This window comes from Xiphophorus maculatus, chromosome 9, assembly GCF_002775205.1.
Source record: "Xiphophorus maculatus strain JP 163 A chromosome 9, X_maculatus-5.0-male, whole genome shotgun sequence".
NCBI lineage: Eukaryota > Metazoa > Chordata > Actinopteri > Cyprinodontiformes > Poeciliidae > Xiphophorus > Xiphophorus maculatus.
Genome location: NC_036451.1, coordinates 1,328,487 through 1,348,918, shown reverse-complemented (window position 1 = coordinate 1,348,918; position 20,432 = coordinate 1,328,487). Strand labels below are relative to the sequence as shown.

Below are 20,432 nucleotides of genomic sequence, written 5' to 3'. Positions count from 1 at the left end.
GTGAATTTGTTGGGGTTTTTTTACCTTACTTAATCTTTTCTCTTGTGACCTTACTCAGTTTTTTTAGGTTATTATACAATAACAAAACACAGTAACGACATGTCACTCCCTTTTTATTGTTGTGGGTGGAGAATTCCACAAACTTAACCAGTTGTGCCAATACTGTATGAGATTATGTTTCTGTGCAGACTGTGTGAAGGACAACACTATTCACCATGGATGATAAAATCATCGTTTTCTTTTGCCTTCTTGGATTTATTCATGCAACTTTGGGACAAGGTAGATATTCACAAATTCTATTTTTGTTATTGTTTGTATTCTTCATATAACTTATAATAATAATAATGGAAAAATTAGGGTTCATCAACCTTGAAAAAATGAAAAACATTTTCTATAAAGTAGTTGAAGATTTTCTAAGAGTGAATATATTTATTGGGTTAATTTAAATTAGTAATGCCTGTTTTTTAAAATTGTTGGTTGATTTTCAAAACTTGAGAGACGTGACGATAAAAGAAATCTTAACCGATTTGAACGTGGGATTTATCGTGTCCAGCCACACAAACTGATTTTCACTCAACAATGTTCAGAAGTCAGACAGAAACTCTCACAAACGCTGTCGCCATCCCAAACATGGCAGGCTGGAAAGGAGTGACGACGAAGGTTTGTGGACTATATAAATATTGTAAATTTTTATAAAAAATGAAAACAGAACATGACCAGAGACAGGTAATTAAACACAAAAAACAAACAAACAAAAAATATTTGTTAGAGCCCATTTCCAAAACTTTAGGTATTTTTTATCACATATTTGGAAAAAAATAAACTGTAACAATATTTCATCTCTGATTGAAAAGATCCATTTAATTTGTAAATATATACTATAATTTTTTTTCATCATATACTTTTTTTGTAGTCTCTGTTTCCACTCAGTTACAGTAGATGACGTCACATTATTCCAACTAATAGTTTTTGATCTTCAATAAAATACATGATTTAAAACATCAGTTGACATAACAAAGAAAACAGCGACTTCTCTTTTACCAATGTTCTCAATCTATTACTTAATATTTTTTCAGAACTTAAAAATAACTCGTCAATCCAAAAAGATATGCGAGATCAACTGTTTTACCACATTGTCTCAAAGATAAAGCCACTGGAAAATCCTTTTCACATTTTGAGGGTCCAGTTGAATTCTTTCCACTGTTTGCAATTCCCAAATTTCTATGACATAGTTGGTAATTATAAGTCTGCAGAAGGTATTTTATACAGTCAAGGGAGACACAGTTCTAGATATTTTTCTAGAACTTTATTGAAAGATTATTTCATACCATTTGGAAGTTTGTACCGGGATTTCTGTATTTTGTCTTTGTGTATTTTAGATTCTGTCCCATGTTTTGGTCAACTTGCATTCTGATTGGCAATATGTCACAAACCACACACACTAAGACATCAGGCCAAGAAAATCTAAATTGTAGAAAATATTCGGATTGGAGAAATCTAGGTGTCCGTCTAATCATTCTCACCATGTAACACATAATAGAACTGGCTCATGGAAACTGTTTTAAGAGTCATCAAAATATTCAGAAAGTTGTTCAGAAGGAAATCGGGGGAAAAATCTGAATGGAAATGTTCCAGTGGAAAATAGAAGCAAGATTATCAGTGAGGGGTGATTTTAAAAAAAACTAATGAAATGTAACAACTCTTGCAGTAATTACAGGTTCAACGACAACTGCTGCCCCAACAACTACAACTGATGCCCCAACAACTACAGCCCCAACAACTACAACAACTACAACTGCAGCTCAAACTACAACAGTTGCCCCAACAACTACAACAGTTGAACCAACAACTACAACTGATGCCCCACCAAGTACAACGGCAGGTCCAACTACAACAGCTGCCCCAACAACTACAACTACAGGCCCAACAACTACAACAGTTGAACCAACAACTACAACTGACGCCACAACAACTACAACTGCAGCTCCAACTACACCAGTTGAACCAACAACTACAACTGATGCCCCACCAAGTACAACTGCAGCTCCAACTAACACAGTTGCCCCAACAACTACAACTACAGGCCCAACAACTACAACAGTTGAACCAACAACTACAACTGATGCCCCACCAACTACAGCTACCGCCCCAACAACTACAACTGATGCCCCACCAACTACAGCTACCGCCCCAACAACTACAACTGATGCCCCAACAACTACAGCTACCGCCCCAACAACTACAACAACTACAACTGCAGCTCAAACTACAACAGCTGCCCCAACAACTACAACTACAGGCCCAACAACTACAACAGTTGAACCAACAACTACAACTGACGCCACAACAACTACAACTGCAGCTCCAACTACAACAGTTGAACCAACAACTACAACTACAGGCCCAACAACTACAACAGTTGAACCAACAACTACAACTGACGCCACAACAACTACAACTGCAGCTCCAACTACAACAGTTGCCCCAACAACTACAGCTACAGGCCCAACAACTACAACTGTTGCCCCAACAATTACAACTGCAGCAGAAACAACTACAACAGTTGCCCCAACAACTACAGCTGGTGCCCAAACAACTACAACTGTTGCCCCAACAACTACAACTGCAGCAGAAACAACTACAACTGTTGCCCCAACAACTACAGCTGGTGCCCAAACAACTACAACTGTTGCCCCAACAACTACAACTGCAGCAGAAACAACTACAACTGCTGCCCAAACAACTACAGCTGGTGCCCAAACAATTACAACTGTTGCCGCAACAACTACAACTGCAGCAGAAACAACTACAGCTGTTGCCCAAACAACTACAACTGCAGCAGAAACAACTACAACTGTTGCCCCAACTACCACAACTGCAGCAGAAACAACTACAACTGTTGCCTCAACAACTACAACTGTTGCCCCAACTACCACAACTGCAGCAGAAACAACTACAACTGTTGCCCCAACAACTACAGCTGCAGCAGAAACAACTACAGCTGTTGCCCCAACTACCACAACTGCAGCAGAAACAACTACAACTGTTGCCTCAACAACTACAACTGTTGCCCCAACTACCACAACTGCAGATGAAACAACTACAACTGTTGCCCCAACAACCACAACTGCAGCAGAAACAACTACAACTGCTGCCCCAACAACTACAACTGCAGCAGAAACAACTACAACTGTTGCCCCAACTACCACAACTGCAGCAGAAACAACTACAACTGCTGCCCAAACAACTACAACTGCTGCCCCTACAACTACAACTCCAGCAGAAACAACTACAACTGACGCCCCAACAACTTCCCCAACAACTACTGCTACCTCCCCAACAACTACAACTGATGCCCCAACAAGTACAACTGCAGCTCCAACTACAACTGTTACCACAACAACTACAACTGTTGCCCCAACAACTACAACTGCTGCCCAAACAACTACAACTGCTGCCCAAACAATTACAACTGTTGCCGCAACAACTACAACTGCAGCAGAAACAACTACAGCTGTTGCCCAAACAACCACAACTGCAGCAGAAACAACTACAGCTGTTGCCCAAACAACTACAACTGCAGCAGAAACAACTACAACTGTTGCCCCAACTACCACAACTGCAGCAGAAACAACTACAACTGTTGCCTCAACAACTACAACTGTTGCCCCAACTACCACAACTGCAGCAGAAACAACTACAACTCCTGACCCAACAACTACAACTGCAGCAGAAACAACTACAACTGTTGCCCCAACTACCACAACTGCAGCAGAAACAACTACAACTGCTGCCCAAACAACTACAACTGCTGCCCCTACAACTACAACTCCAGCAGAAACAACTACAACTGACGCCCCAACAACTTCCCCAACAACTACTGCTACCTCCCCAACAACTACAACTGATGCCCCAACAAGTACAACTGCAGCTCCAACTACAACTGTTACCACAACAACTACAACTGTTGCCCCAACAACTACAACTGCTGCCCAAACAACTACAACTGCTGCCCAAACAATTACAACTGTTGCCGCAACAACTACAACTGCAGCAGAAACAACTACAGCTGTTGCCCAAACAACCACAACTGCAGCAGAAACAACTACAGCTGTTGCCCAAACAACTACAACTGCAGCAGAAACAACTACAACTGTTGCCCCAACTACCACAACTGCAGCAGAAACAACTACAACTGTTGCCTCAACAACTACAACTGTTGCCCCAACTACCACAACTGCAGCAGAAACAACTACAACTCCTGACCCAACAACTACAACTGCAGCAGAAACAACTACAACTGTTGCCCCAACTACCACAACTGCAGCAGAAACAACTACAACTGCTGCCCAAACAACTACAACTGCTGCCCCTACAACTACAACTCCAGCAGAAACAACTACAACTGACGCCCCAACAACTTCCCCAACAACTACTGCTACCTCCCCAACAACTACAACTGATGCCCCAACAAGTACAACTGCAGCTCCAACTACAACTGTTACCACAACAACTACAACTGTTGAACCAACAACTACAACTGTTGCTCCAACAACTACAACTGCAGCAGCAACAACTACCACTGTTGCCCCAACAACTACAGCTGCAGCAGAAACAACTACAACTGCAGCAGAAACAACTGCAGCTGTTGCCCAAACAACCACAACTGCAGCAGAAACAACTACAGCTGTTGCCCCAACTACCACAACTGCAGCAGAAACAACTACAACTGTTGCCCCAACTACCACAACTGCAGCAGAAACAACTACAACTGCTGCCCAAACAACTACAACTCCAGCAGAAACAACTACAACTGACGCCCCAACAACTTCCCCAACAACTACAACTGATGCCCCAACAACTACAACTACAGGCCCAACAACTACAACTGTTGCCCCAACAACTACAACTACAGGCCCAACAACTACAACTGTTGCCCCAACAACTACAACTGCAGCAGCAACAACTACAACTGCTGCCCCAACAACTACAACTAACGCCCCAACAAGTACAACTGCAGCTCCAACTACAACAGTTGCCCCAACAGCTACAACTACAGGTCCAACAACTACAATTGCAGCAGCAACAACTACAATTGTTGCCCCAACAACTACAACTGTTGAACCAACAACTATAACTGTTGCCCCAACAACTACAACTGACGCCCCAACAACTACAACTACAGGCCCAACAACTACAACTGTTGCCCCAACAACTACAACTACAGGCCCAACAACTACAACGGTTGCCCCAACAACTACAACGGTTGAACCAACAACTACAACTGCAGCAGCAACAACTACAACTGCTGCCCCAACAACTACAACTGATGCCCCAACAACTACAACTGCAGCTCCAACTACAACAGTTGCCCCAACAGCTACAACTACAGGTCCAACCACTACAATTGCAGCAGCAACAACTACAATTGCTGCCCCAACAACTACAACTGTTGCTCCAACAACTACAACTGTTGAACCAACAACTACAACTGTTGCCCCAACAACTACAACTGATGCCCCAACAACTACAACTGTTGAACCAACAACTACAACTGCAGCAGCAACAACTACAACTGACGCCCCAACAAGTACAACTGCAACTCCAACTACAACAGTTGCCCCAACAGCTACAACTACAGGTCCAACAACTACAATTGCAGCAGAAACAACTACAACTGACGCCCCAACAACTACAGGCCCAACAACTACAACTGTTGCCCCAACAACTACAACGGTTGAACCAACAAGTACAACTGTTGCCCCAACAACTACAGGCCCAACAACTACAACTGCAGCAGCAACAACTACAACTGATGCCCCAACAACTACAATTGTTGCCCCAACAACTACAACTACAGGCCCAACAACTACAACTGTTGCCCCAACAACTATAACTGCTGCCCCAACAACTACAACTGTTGCCCAAACAACTACGACTGCAGCAGCAACAACTACGACTGCTGCCCCAACAACTACAACTGTTGCCCCAACAACTACAGCTGTTGCCCCAACAACTACAACTGTTGCCCCAACAACTACAACGGTTGAACCAACAAGTACAACTGTTGCCCCAACAACTACAGGCCCAACAACTACAACTGCAGCAGCAACAACTACAACTGATGCCCCAACAACTACAATTGTTGCCCCAACAACTACAACTACAGGCCCAACAACTACAACTGTTGCCCCAACAACTATAACTGTTGCCCCAACAACTACAACTGTTGCCCCAACAACTACAGCTGTTGCCCCAACAACTACAACTGTTGCCCCAACAACTACAACGGTTGAACCAACAAGTACAACTGTTGCCCCAACAACTACAGGCCCAACAACTACAACTGCAGCAGCAACAACTACAACTGATGCCCCAACAACTACAATTGTTGCCCCAACAACTACAACTACAGGCCCAACAACTACAACTGTTGCCCCAACAACTACAACTGTTGCCCAAACAACTACGACTGCAGCAGCAACAACTACGACTGCTGCCCCAACAACTACAACTGTTGCCCCAACAACTACAGCTGTTGCCCCAACAACTACAACTGTTGCCCCAACAACTACAACTGCTGCCCAAACAACTACAACTGTTGCCCCAACAACTACAACTACAGGTCCAACAAATACAACCTTGTTAACATCGTCTGCTGCTCCCACATCAATGCTAACATTTACATCTGCAGCTCCTCGTCCTACAGATCAAACTTCTAATGGTAAATAATTTCAAAAAAGCAACGCAGCTTTTCTTAAATTTATCCACAGACCAACTGACTTCTTCTAAATCACTACAGGTTTGGAGTATCTGTTACATCTAAACATGAAGTTACGATCTTATGGAGAGATCAGCAATGCAACCATAGTTCATCTCATTGAACAGGTTTGTAAACTAGAATAATCCACAAATTATTTGGTTTTTCTTTTTTTTTTTTTAAATCATAAAATATTAACACTTTCATTCTCCTCATTTAGTTTTTCAGAGACCAGCTCCTTAATGGATCCGCCCACAGGGTGACTGTACGAAGCATTCAACGGGTTAGAGTTAACCCATAGACAAAAACAGCATCTACATGACATGTTCTCTCTATTATTTAACCGCTATATCAATATATTGGAAACAATAAGTACTAATGATATTTCAAGTCAAGTTTGAGTGTCTGAACCTGGAATTAGCTACAGGATGATGTTTAACCAGTAAATATTATCCATACTGAAGTTGGAACACCTTAAATTTAGGTCAGAAAACCGTCACCCAGTCTAAAACAGAAGTTATTTTTGTTTTTAATATCAGTCTGGAACAGAAAATCTGAGTTTTCCCAGAATTAACTTAATCAGTTTATAAATAACCTGCTTTCTGGAAAACCCTTATGAAATACCAAAGTTTGTGTAGATTCAAGGTAACGTCTGAACTCATTGATTTTGCTTTTCACAATTGACTATGCAAAGTGTAAAAATGTCTTAGTATAAAAATGTCATAAATCAAAGTTATGTAATCTAATCAAATGGTTATTTTTTATTGTTTCACTGCAGATTCTAATTTTGTTGCGTTTTTGTCGGTTTTGTAGACGTACAATCATTTTAAAACTCATTTTGAACTAAATTGGTTTTGTTGATAACTTCATAATATTTATTCTAATATATGTTTTGATTGTATTTTAACTTTTTCAGCTTTGCAGTTAAAGTACAATTAAAGTATTCATATGAACTGCAAGTCGTTTAGCTTGATGTTACCTCAATACAAAAACCCAGTGAAAGTGAAAATATAAAGACTTTTCTGAGCTTGAAAAGTCAAAAACGTGCAAGAAAAATACTAAACATTTTTGACTTTTGAAATTTCCAAGAAAAAAAACTTGCGCAGTTGAATTAAATGTCATCTGTGTATATTTATTTTGTTTTTCTGCTTGGATAGAAACAGAAAATTAAAGATTGTTGTAGTGTGTGGCATGCTTATAAAGAGTTTGTTTTCTTTGAATCTGAATTTCAAATTCCAAGTGAATTTTCTGCTCTTTTCAAGCCTTGAGAAAGAAAATGATCCAAACTGAGATAAAAATGGAATATGCAACGAAAACAGAAACCAGTCCTACAGCCTCAGTACAGATTTCTAGTAAGATATCTATTGACAAAATCCAAATCCAAAATATAATACTGGCATGTTTATGATTTCAGGACTTACACAGGACACTCTTACATTTAATAGGGAAAAAACATCTTTAATAAAAACTAAACAAACTGTTCACAAAATTCTGCTTTATTTTCTGTTAGCCACTCAGCTTTATAATCAGAAGACATAATAAATCAGATGATACCTGATATAATTTATAGTTTCACCTGAATGTTTTAAACTCATATTGTTCTTTGGGGTGTTAAATCATACCAAGGCTTCAATTTAAATAAACAAAACTGAAGATTGAATTGGATAGTGTATGATGATGAGGTACTCTTAGAACAATGTATTCATTTTAATTTTATACATTTTAATCTTGCAAAGCGTGGCTCAAAGGCAACAAAACGTACATAAAGAGGGTTTTGATTTCAAGAAGATAGAAGTATATTTACATTATTATTTTCTGGGCTTTTTGAAAAAAAATTTTCCTCCTGCAATGTTCGTTTGTTAAAATTATTCATGCAAAGTGCAGATCATTTACCTTAAATTAACTTTATTACAATATTTTTGCAACCTTAAGCGTACTTTGGAGCAAAGAATTAAATATACATTAAATGTTAAAAATAAAATAAAAATGATAAAACTTTATGTAGACCATCTTCAAATTCCCATCTGTAGAATTTCACTGTAAATTACAAGATTATGTATATAAACAACATTTTTATTGTTGAGATAAATGACTTGAATCATCCAGGGTTTGTCAAAATACACAAAACAATCCAAACAGCAGGACACCGTCAGCAATTTATCAAAATCAAATTAGATTATAGGAACCGAAGGTCAAACACTTTAAATGCGTTGAGCAGACAACATGCTGCTCCAAGATGTCCGTTTGCTTCCTTTTATAATAACTATGTCATAATTTCAGGAGAGATTATATCTCCGCCTGCATGCAAACATCTTTGATCCAGAGTTCTGTGTAAGGTTCTGTTCAGCAGCACCAACAGGTCCAGAGGTTCTGGGACTCCTCTGGGCAGAAACAGCTCCAGAGAATCCTCAAAAGCGTGAGGGAGAACCGGGTCGGACGAGACCGAGTCCTGGCAAAAATAATAAAATTAACAAATAAATTCAGTCACATTAAGTGAAACCGTGCAAACTTTCTAGTTTAGTGGAAATATCTTCACACCTTTGAAATAGAAACAAAACTAAAGGCTTGAACACACCAGGGCCAGACGGAGATTTATTTATTTTTAATTATGAGAATAAAATCAGGATATGATGACAATGAGGTCACAACATGAACAAATTACTAGAAAAAAGCTGCTTTAATGAGAACAAAGCTTCAATAGGTACAAATCTGGCATTTTCTGATTCTTTTTAAAAAATATTCATTTCAAAGTCCAGCTACTGATAATAATTTGCTGATATTTGGACATATTAAGCACATCCCATCTGTAAAACTGACAGTGAAAGTATAACTTCACAAGATTCCCAACATTACCCTTTTCTCATAAAATTACTGTTTCATTGTCATAATATTACAACTTTATTTCTGTAATATTATGAATTTAGTCTTGTATTAATATTACTTGATTTTCTAATATGATTGTTTTTATATTATTACAATTTTACTCTTTTGAAATGATTCTCATTATGACTGTTTTCTCATTTTTCTCATAATATTACTTTATTCTAATGGGTTTATTCTCATATTTTTTGGCACTAACACTCCAATATTAGTGCCGGGCGTTCACCATCATAATTCCATCTGGTATTTTTTGCAGTGTAAAAATCTCTGTGTGATTATTTACGTTTATGATTTAAATCGTTACACAAAATTTCAAACTGATTACTGCGTGGCGTTTCATAAAATAACCGTTGGTGCTCAGCCTCACACTGAAATGGAAACTTGTAGTTTATGATCACCAACCAATAATCACTGATCACCAATTACTAATCGCTGATACCAACCTGTGAGTAAAAACGCAGAGAGATGAATTTGGGGAAACCAAGAGGAGGAAGATGATTGGTTCCTGTGATGAAGAGGAGGAGGTCTTCGAAGGAAAAATACGTTTCACCGTCTGATTCAACATGAGGAGGAAACACGTTTGTTAACGGTTCATCACAGCTCAGCCGGGGTGTGTGTGTGTGTGTGTGTGTGTGTGTGTGTGTGTTCCTGTGCTTACCGCTGACCATGCTCAGGACGGTTTCCCACTGAGCCGCTGTGGTTTCCTCAGCTCCCCTCAGCTCAGAGTCCGGATCGCTGAAGCAAAACGTGAAGAGGCGTCTGAAAGCCTCCAGGCTCGGCGCCCGCCGCTCCGTACTGGTCATCACCGGCAGAAACGTTTCCCAGTGCGACTTCACCAGATCCCACAGACCCCCGCAGCTGTTCAAGCCCTCCAGGAACTGGGAGATCATACTGGCCGCCCTGGAGTTCAGGAGGCAGTCAGACTGGAGCTGCATTTCCATTAACCATAGAAATGTCCAAATTGAAATGAAGAAAATGGATTTGGTTTTTGGAAACACAACTATTTAGAAAAAACTTAAGTTTTGGGATAAGCAGGTTTTGGTTATGATGAGGCGAATTTCAGCCGTAATGAAAGAGAGATCGCAAAACTACATTTTTGCCAAAAAAATAAATAAAAAATCTAAATTGCTGAAGTCAGACATTTTCTAGAAGACAAACATTTTTGACTTCTTGACATTTGAACTCCTTTCAAATTTCTAAGATTAATCCCAAAATTTGAGTTTTTGGTCACAAACTTTTTACTTTTGGAGCTCAGAAAATCCCTTGTTTTTTCTAGAGATTTTCTGAGATTAATCTCACAAATTTCCAACTTTTTAATCTCAAATTTCAACATCTATTCTAAATTTCTCAAATTGTAAAACTTGAGATTTTTTCCACAAATTTACAACTTTTCAAACTTAAATGTCAATGTTTCATGAAACTTTCTGAGATTAAACTCAAAATCTTTGAGTTTTTTTTTTTTCGTGTAAAGTTTCAACGTTGGACGTTAGAAATGTTCTCGTTTTTTCTAGAAAATTTATTTGATTAGCATCAAAACTACGATGGCATGTTGGCCCAAATTTCACTCAAAACACTAGAAATTTTCAAGAACAAAAAAAATGTATTCTGAGCTATAAAAAGTTTTTAAAAAATTGCAAGAAAAAACTAAAATTTCGAGAAAAATCTTACATTTCCAGAATTAAAAAAAAAATTTCTAGAAATTTCCCATTTATTTCTAGAAAATTTCTAAGATTAATCTAAGCATTTCTGAGTTTTTTGGCATAAATTTACTTTTTTCTCGTTACATTTACAGTGCCCCCAGTAAGCCGTCACACAATTACAAAACTATGTTTTTTTTTGTTTTTGCATTAACAGAATACTGACAAATATTTGCACAGATTTAATGAAAACTCAGCTTTTGGCAGCCGACAAAACTGAAACCTGATATTCAGATGAAAGGCTCAGACCTGTGGTAGACGTAGTGTTTCACCAAGCGGGCGTAAACGGCGGGAATCTGTTTGGAACAGGCCGGATGGATCCCACAGCCGGACAGCCAGTCACACAGGCTGGGAGAGAGACGCTGCACATCGCTGCAGCTCTGCAGCTGGGAGAGCAGAGCAGCAACAGTTTCATTCAGGCCGATAAACTGGTTTGATGACACAGAGGCTGCATGACGTCCACACAAAGAAAAACAGGGCGACAAAGTAACAGCTCAACCAGATTACCGTCACTCTGATGAATTAAACGCTTCACTTTGACCCAGAAAACAGACATGAAAGTCAACGGGTCAGCAGGGGAAAGTAGTAACTAGTTACATTTACTCAGATACATTTACTAGAGTAACTTTTTGGAAAAAATTTACTTTCAGGAGTATTTTTACTACACTGTACTTTGTACTTTTACTTGAGTAATTTTATTAGGAAGTATTTCTTCTTTTACTTGAGTAAAATTTCTGGCTTTTCTACCCACTGAATGGGAATCAACCATAATTTAACCTGTAATTCAAACACACACCTGCAGTTCTTGTTAAAGTTTCATATCTTTTTTATTGAAAGAAACATTTTCTTTTGTCCAATTTTATTATTTTTTGTTACTTAAATGAATTATTGTCATTTTGGTTCTTAAAATATCAACATTTCCACTTATCCTTTTATTTTTGTCAATCTGATTATGTAATTTTTAAATATTAAACGATTGATACAAAATACATTTTCTTCTTTTTGAGTAATTTCTTTAATGGCTACTTTTTACTTTTACTTCAATAAAAATATGTTGAAGTAGTGCTACTCTTACTTCAGAATAATTTTTGGCTCCACAGCTGTTATTTGTGTGCGGTGCAGGATAAGCATTTCATTTATATTTTCATAAATAAACGTTGAAATAAGCCGTGGATGTTAATCAGAGTTCTGTGTGCGCTCCACCTCCTGCAGTCGGAGTTGAGCTTCAGCATCAACGACGTCCCTCCAGTTAAAATTCTCCAGAGATGCACTTTGGCAACACATCAGCTGCAGGAACAAACAGAAACAAAAACACTTCATACAACTCTGAGCTACTGCTACGATACATGCAACGATCTGCATAAGTTCTGAACGCCAATGTGGTTTTAAATCGTTTCTTGTAATCATATTATATATGATGACTGTTTTCCCAAAGCATTTTCAGCTAAATTAAGTTAATAATAATGTTAATATTGAACCACATTCATTAAAAAAGTCATGAATATTTACTGGTATGCTTTGTTTTGTTGTTTGTTTTTTTAACGTAGCTACATGATTAAAGACTGCAATTTATAAACATTTTATTTAACCCCTTAACCTGCAACGGAACGCCAGCGTGCCGTTTTTAAATATGTTTGATTTAAAAATCAAACATATTTCTGTGTAACCACTAAATAAAAACATTCAGCTCTTTTGGTTTTTGTGCATAGCTTCAGGTTTCAACAGATTCATATTTGAGATGGTTCCTGTTGAGTGGCAGACCTGGTAGAGGGCCGGGTGCAGACAGCACGGTCCAGGTCCTCCATGAGCCAGCGACCAGCCAATCAGAACGCCCGCTTCGTAATACAACCCGTCGTCCAGCGCTGTGAGGTCATAGGTGAAAAACAGACGCTCCGGATGACCCTCAAAAACACAACTCTGCTGCAGCTCCAGGAGGGTCAGCCTGAACGGGAAGAAATTATCTTAGGATGTAAATCACACCTTCATCGCTCAAAGACAGTAACCAATTAAAACACAGCGGACCAGCGGCGCCCCCTGCTGGTTGGCGGTCAAACTACAACACCAAAAAAAGGCGGAAACCATAAGCCAAACTGGTCTCAAACTGTGGTCGCCGGGCGCCCCCTAGTGGTCCGTAAGGTACTGCATGTAAACGACCGTTTATTTACTGTGAGCAGAGGTCAAAGTGCGGCGCGTACAGCTTACCAAAGGATTGTGTTTAAAAATAATAATGGATTTGGCTTTAAACCGGGTCAGTCTAAAGAAAAACTGAAGATACCAGTGGAAAGAAAACAAATCCAGGATTATTTTTATGTGATCAGTAAAACCTGCTGAGCGATTCGATTCTGTTGAGCGGCTCTGAACGGTTGGACTCTAATCTCCGTTGGTCAGAACTGACCTTTGCTTTTTACGACTTGGCTTGCTCATAATGCTCTGCTCACATGTCAGCTATTGTTTTTATTTACTTCAAAATGACTCAATTAAGTTAATTAAATACAGAAATAATAATGGATAATTTTTATATTTAATGCGGATTTTTGTTTCTGCCAAAGCAACTCAAGTTTATTTTTCTTTTATTGTGCTTTTAAATTACAAATACCTCTCAAATGTTATTAATGCACAAAACACTTGGTAGTAAATACATTTTTTATTTTATTTATGTGTGACATTATTGGAGAGGTTAGAATCCACTTTCAGAATCTGCAAAAAACTCAAAATGTTAACTGATGGACCTTATTCTGAAAAGGTTTGAGAAACACTGCTCTACGCAGACTTTAATAGATTTAAATACATTTTTATCTAGTTAATGACTAAAAACTAAACTGAATCAGTGGCTGAAACCGTAACTTCAAGGAGCGAATCCAAACCTGAAGAACTCTCCGAGAGCTTCGTCATGGCAGAGCGTCTCCTCTCCGCTGAAGGAAACTACCGGATTGGACCTGAAGCAGAATCCTGGTTTCCTGACCTCCTTCAGCGCAGCAGAAAGGACGTCTCCTCTGCTCACCTTCAGGACAGTTTCTGCGTTTGTGTTTTCTAGTCTCAATAACCTCAGAATGGTGTCCAGGTTGAGGGTGAGCTGCACAGGAAACAGGAAGTGAACAGGAAGTCTTCCTTTTTGACCCATCAGATTTTACATCAGACTTTAACTGACCCTCTCTGGAGCCCGGCAGACATTAGGCTGCCTCTGTCCCACTGGACCGGGACTCCGTCTGCTGACCTTTGACCCTGAATCCTTCCTGTGAATGTTCAGATTTTAAAACAGCTGTATTTATTTTATTTTTAAGTTTCCACTCACAAAAACAATGTTTTCTTACCTTTTTAAGACGGATGCTTTGCTTTCATATTGTGCCTGTTGGTGTAAAATCAAACGAGTTGATCAGTGCAGGGAGAAAAAAATAAAACGTTAAATATATTTGACAGAAATTTATTTCAATCCAATTCATTAATATTTCACCAATTCACAAAAAATATCGTCTTGAGGAGCAAAAAAACAAAACAATCCAGACATTTTGATCTTAATGAGTAAAATTCAGTTTGTTTGGATTAGAAACAAAGTCTTTATTCAAAAAAGTAGAATATTATTGAAAATTCCTTTTATTTTAGGAAATTAATCACAAAGTGAAACTTTATATAGGTTGGCTCATCAGGGGATGTTTGAAAGACTTTATTTCTGTTAATTAGAATAATTTTCCATTTAAAGCTGTTGAAAGCATTTAAAATTAAAGTATCTGACCAATACTATTTTTAAAAACAGAATAGGGGTTTACCCTTTAAAACCTACCTGGTATTTTTTAACAAAACGTACTTTTAATCTGACAAACGAGACTCACTGGGCGTATATTCTAATTTTCTGTAAGACTAAGGAAACCCAGTCACTGATTTGATAAAACAATAAAACCCTGACAGTAAGTTTTATTCAAAAACCCTTAAAGCTAATCTGAATAATGAAATTACCTTTCTGATAAATGAGATTAATTGGACTGAATTGAAATGGTTTGTGCCTAAAGACGACATTTCTTACAAATTTGTGCTACATAATTAAAATAAAATGTTGCAAAATTATCTTTAAGTTAATAATTATAGCTTTAATCTGGAAACCAGCTTAAATGCAGATCCAGTAACTACAGGTGCATCTCAATAAATGATAATATTATTGAAAAGTTCATTTATTTCAGTGACTTAATTCACTAAGTGAGACATATTATAAATAATTACACACAAACTGATGTTTTCTGCCTGCAGCTTAATGGAAACACAACACTTAGGATTAAACTATTATGTCAAACTTATAAAAAAACATTTTGATATCAGAAAAGTCTTTAGTGAAATGTGTACTACCTTCTTTTAAAAGGCATTTTTAATCCGGCATAGGGACACAATTTACTCAGACATTCTTGTATTAAGAATGAAGATAGAAATCTGCTGTAGACAGAAGATTAATTTAAAAAATAAAACATGTTGTGTTGTACCTGTTCATAGCTGTGGTGACTAAATATATACAAAGCACCGTGTTCACTGGTGCGGAGGACTTGCTCTCCGGTCCAGCCCTCTGCAGGAGAATCAGGGACAAACAGCACCTTGGAGCTCCGCACACTCTGAAACACACACACGTTTAGGCTTCAAATGGAGATTCAAGCGCATTTTACGGCAGAACAACCCGACACCAACCTGTAGGTACGTGAAGGAAAACTTTTGTCCTGGTTTCTTTACAAACTGCGGTTGAAAAAGCGACGCCAGGCGACTCTGCATCTGATTGGCTGACCAGCTGGAGTCGACCGTGATGCGAGCCGCCAGGGCTGCTTGTCGGGGAGCCGTTTGTTTACTTAAATATGAAGAACAAACATGTACTGAGTCGCAGATTGTGCAAATATATTAATTGTCTGTGTAGATAACTCTTAAAGCCGAAGTGTGTAACTTTTAAAATAAGTTTAGTCCATATTTATTAAAACTGTCGCCATGTTGGGACCGATGAACCGCTTCGCTCAAAAACAACCAATCAGTCGAAAGAGAGAGAGAGACGGTCTTAGATCTATTAAACAACTTCCTGTGTGCTGATAATTATGCTAATGGTGGAAAAACAACTTACTATTACAGGAAAACCGTTTATCTGCCGTTAACTGTGGCTATGCTAACTACTTTTAGCATTAATGGCAGGTTTCTGGTTCTTCTTTTGTGTTTTACTGGCGGTTGTCAAACCAACTTAATTTGCATTTACCGCCACCTACCGGACTGGAGTGTGGTCGGCAGTGGAAACCCAGAGAATCCACCAGTTTTACTCACGTGACGTAAAAGTAAAAAGTACAGGACCGTAAAAATGCTGTTTGATTTCATTTAAATTCTGATTATTGTCAACAGAAAGAAGCTTTCCACTCACCAATATCAGAAGTAGTAGTAGTAGACAAAAATTATGCTAAAGTAAGAGTAGCACTACTACAACATACTTCACTCAAATATAAAGTACACATCCAAGAAATTACTCAAATAAGAGTAAAAAAAATTTAAAAATTGGTAAAAAGTGTAGAGTAACTCACCAAATGAATCATTTAATATTTAGAATTTACATAATCAGACTGACCAAAGTAAAAATTTTGGTATTTTAAGAACCGAAACGACAATAATTCATATAAGGAAAAAATAAAATCAGGCAAAAGAAAATGTTTCCAGATCAGTTTCTTTCAAGGAAGAACTTGTGAGACATTAATAAAACTGCAGGTGTGTGTCTGTGTCTGGCAAGTTTCAGTTTTTGTTTATTAGGTAGAGAATTCAGAAATTTTACTCAAGAGTAGAAATACTTCATCATAAAATCACTCAAGTAAAAAGTACGGCATAGTAAAAATACTTATAAAAGTAAATTTCTTTCAAAAAAAGTTACTCAAATGTAATTGAGTAAATGTAAATAGTTACTACCCAACTCTGGTCACAACATAATTTTAACGTGTAAAAAACAAAAAAATTCTTATAAAAGTTTGATACTGCAGGCGTAAGTTTTGATATTTAAATGAATCGGTGCTTCATTGCGGTAACGTTCAGGCCTCACCTGTCCAGCTGCTCCAGGAACGTTTCCTTTGGGAGACAGATCACGTCTTTAACCACATGTCTGCTCTTCTGTGGTTTCAGTTTCTTCCATTTAAGGTGACGAGGTTTGTTTAAGGATGACTGAAACATAAAACAAAGCTGCAGCTCTGCAACAAACAGCACAACATCTACCAAAAACATGACAGAAATATACAACAAGAATACTCCAGAAATTCAAAAAATCTCATTGAGTTTGACCTTTTGGTAGACAAACACTTATTCTATGGATTGTGATCTGACTGCAAATTTTAACCATTAAAAATACTTCAGTAGTTTAGACAATTTCATAAAATCTCTACTTTTTATATAAATCATGTTTTTATATTTTTCTCTTTCTGCCAAAAACTGGATGATAAAAGTCTTCAGCTTGGTGTTTTGGTCTCAGACCTTTTTTTTTTTTTTAAAGGAACATTTTGTTTACATTTACTTTACAATTAATTGTATTTGTTGTTTCTGTTTTGTTTATTGAAGCACCGATTCAAACGGTTTAGCATCATGAGACAAATACAGTTAAGCACCGAATGAAATAATTTTTAAAAATAAATTTTTGTGGTTGTGATTTGATCAAGAGAAAGTGAGAAAACCTGAGACTGACCGGGGCGGCGCAGTCAGAGCTGCCGGATTTCATCTCGACCAGCTCGATGTCAGAAAGCCTGATGGGCGGAAAAGACTGGAGGGACAGGAGACGACAGCAGGTTCAAGGAAAAACTGACTTTAGCTTCACATGCCTCATCTGAAAATAGGAATATTTTAACTTGAATTGTGAAAAATAAAAAGTATTTCTTCATGCTGGATTCATCTCTTACCTCCATCTCGATGTGTGTGTCGTCTGTTATGTTGAAGATGTGCGAACAATAAGAAGTCTCCTTGACGACGGGAGGTCCAGTTTTTGGTTCTGCTGGTTGTTTGGTTTTGATCTCGACTAGCAGGTCATCGTCCTCCTCCTCTTCCTCCAGGTCAGGGGCCAGAGGATGCTCCAGGTACCGGAACCTCTGGGTCTAACAGGGGAAACGGGTCTGGAGTAAATAAATGTTATGGAGGCCTGAAGTTTAAAAACATTGGCAGGAATTTAACTTTCACTCAAACAGATTCATTCAGTTTTTCTGGGAAATGTGTTTTGTCCTTTTCTTGTTCCTCTGTTGACAGTAACTAAGAGAATTTTCTCCATTATGGATGAACGCAGTCAAATGATCCAAAAAGAAAATATGCTGAATTACCGGCGTCGTCTTGATTATATAAACACAGCGAAACCAAAACTGTTCCACCAAGAAAGGTTGTTTAGCTTGTTTCTGACTTTAACAGGACAACAAATTTTGACATTGTACTAAATATAACTGGCAAATCATCTGGATTGAATTTTTTGAAATGCTTCTAGAGGAAGGAAATATCAGGATTGATTAACAACTGATTTGAGCACAAAAATGTTTCTTAAAGAGCAAAGAAACTCCTGCTTTCAGATTTGTGATTCTGCAACTTGAAAAACAAGCTTCATATTCTGTGGTTTGTTACTAAATCTGTGACGTTAAAGTCAAATAAATGTTTGGAAATTTGCATATCGACTTTTAATCACAGAGGAACCATATGAATGATAGTTTGTCTTTACATCAACTCATAAATAATTTGAGGTAGGGCAGAAATGAAAAAAATATATACTGAAGTATGAGCAGCACTACAATATATTTTTACTCAAGTAAAAATGAAAAGTATCCATCCAAGAAATTACTCGAGTACTGAGTATCTGACCAAATTTAATAATATAAAATTACATCATCAGAGGGACCAAAACATAAAGTTAAGTGAAAATTTTTGTATTTTAAAAACTAACATGACAATAATTCACATAAACAAAGAACAAAATAAAGTTAAAAAAAAAATGTTTATAAAAAACTTTAACAGAAACTGCAGGTCTGTGTCTGGTGAATTTTTGGTTAAAACATGTTTGTTTTTCATTCAGTAGGAAGAAACTCCAGAAATTTTACTCAAGAGCAGAAATACTTCGCAATAAAATGACTCAAGTAAAAGGTAAAAAGTACAGCGCAGTAAAAATACTACTAAAAATATATATTTTTAAAAAGTTTCACAATACCCAGCTCTGTAAATATGAAGTTTTATCTTGAAGAACGAACCTGTTCAGAGGTTTGTTTGTTCTCTTCTTTTTCCTGCGTCGCTATGATCCCAGTTTCTTCTTCTAAAGAGAAAAGCCTCATTTCGATGTTTTCTGTGATTCCCAGCAACGCCGACTTTTTGTCACAAAGCTTCATCCTGTTCCAGAGAAACAAATCCAAGTTTCTCCTTAAAATCTGCCCCAGTTGAAGTTTTAGCCTCAAACGATGGAAGTTTCCAGGTTTAGCAGAAGCAGAGGAGTTGATGAGGTCTCATCAACTCAAGCTGAGGTCTATCAGGGGTTAAAGGTCACATTTTACTCCCTCTTCTCATTGATTCTGGTGACTGCCTGCTCTCTGGAAACGCAGCTACTGACTCAGCCGTGTATACGTGACTTTTTTTATTGATGCGATTAATCAATTTCTGCTTGCAGATCATTCAAATGTAACCTTTGTGACAGAAAAATACACAAACATTTAATCAAATAAAGAACATTCCTAGAATTTTGCCTGAATGTTGATGTTAGAAAACGTTAGACTATTTAAAGCTGTAATCTCAGGTCTGGGCTGAAGTTTGCTCACTGCTGTGATTTAAAATGATTAGTTGTTTGCTTAAAGTCATGGGAACAGAAACAGACGACTTCGGTCTGCCATCAGCAACTAAAGCCGATAAATCAATACTCCTGATTAGATTATAATAGTTTCACAAAAACAAGACGAGTTTACCTGGAAATGAAACATTTAGTTTTATTTAGTAATCAGAGTAAAAGTTGACCAAAAATGAATCTTTTTTCCAATTCAAAAACTTGAGATTAACTATTTCTGTTCATCTTAATGAAAATCTAAAATTACATTAGTGATAAAATTTTCTGACATTAAACAACAAATGCAATTAAAATCACGTGAATAAGTTCGTTCATA

General features: G+C 37.7%; 2 protein-coding genes and 1 long non-coding RNA gene across 3 annotated transcripts; 2 read left to right on the top strand and 1 right to left on the bottom strand.

Annotated features, from left to right (window-relative positions):
- Positions 1-1,765: 1,765 nt before the first annotated feature.
- Positions 1,766-5,149, top strand: LOC111609727 (zinc finger protein 853-like; the record flags this gene model as incomplete). The annotated part of the gene is made up of 3 exons (XM_023339773.1): positions 1,766-1,870; positions 2,300-2,584; positions 4,574-5,149. Coding segments are annotated over 3 exons (954 nt in total), but the record flags the coding sequence as incomplete, so codon positions are not given.
- Positions 5,150-6,579: 1,430 nt separating this feature from the next.
- Positions 6,580-7,954, top strand: LOC111609782. The gene is made up of 3 exons (XR_002753325.1): positions 6,580-6,724; positions 6,803-6,888; positions 6,981-7,954. It is a non-coding gene; the product is annotated as an uncharacterized LOC111609782 (long non-coding RNA).
- A 652-nt stretch (positions 7,955-8,606) lies between these two features.
- LOC111609764 lies at positions 8,607-19,764 on the bottom strand. The gene is made up of 15 exons (XM_023340094.1): positions 19,536-19,764; positions 18,216-18,407; positions 18,005-18,079; positions 17,372-17,490; positions 16,003-16,156; positions 15,804-15,929; positions 14,649-14,683; positions 14,486-14,570; positions 14,202-14,410; positions 13,099-13,279; positions 12,541-12,624; positions 11,587-11,723; positions 10,299-10,540; positions 10,084-10,193; positions 8,607-9,209 (listed from the first exon to the last, which is right to left on the bottom strand). Exons 1-15 carry the CDS (start codon positions 19,668-19,670, stop codon positions 9,024-9,026), a joined length of 2,070 nt encoding a protein of 689 aa, XP_023195862.1. The 5' UTR covers positions 19,671-19,764; the 3' UTR covers positions 8,607-9,023.
- Between the last annotated feature and the right edge of the window lie 668 nt (positions 19,765-20,432).

Coding starts and splice junctions, on each gene's coding strand:
- LOC111609764 (XM_023340094.1), bottom strand. CDS start 19,670: ATGAAGCTTTGTGACAAAAAGTCGGCGTTGCTGGGAATCACAGAAAAC. Junction 13,280..14,201: donor GCTCTCGGAGAGTTCTTCAG/GTTTGGATTCGC, acceptor CTTCCCGTTCAG/GCTGACCCTCCTGGAGCTGC. Junction 12,625..13,098: donor TGCACCCGGCCCTCTACCAG/GTCTGCCACTCA, acceptor TTGTTCCTGCAG/CTGATGTGTTGCCAAAGTGC.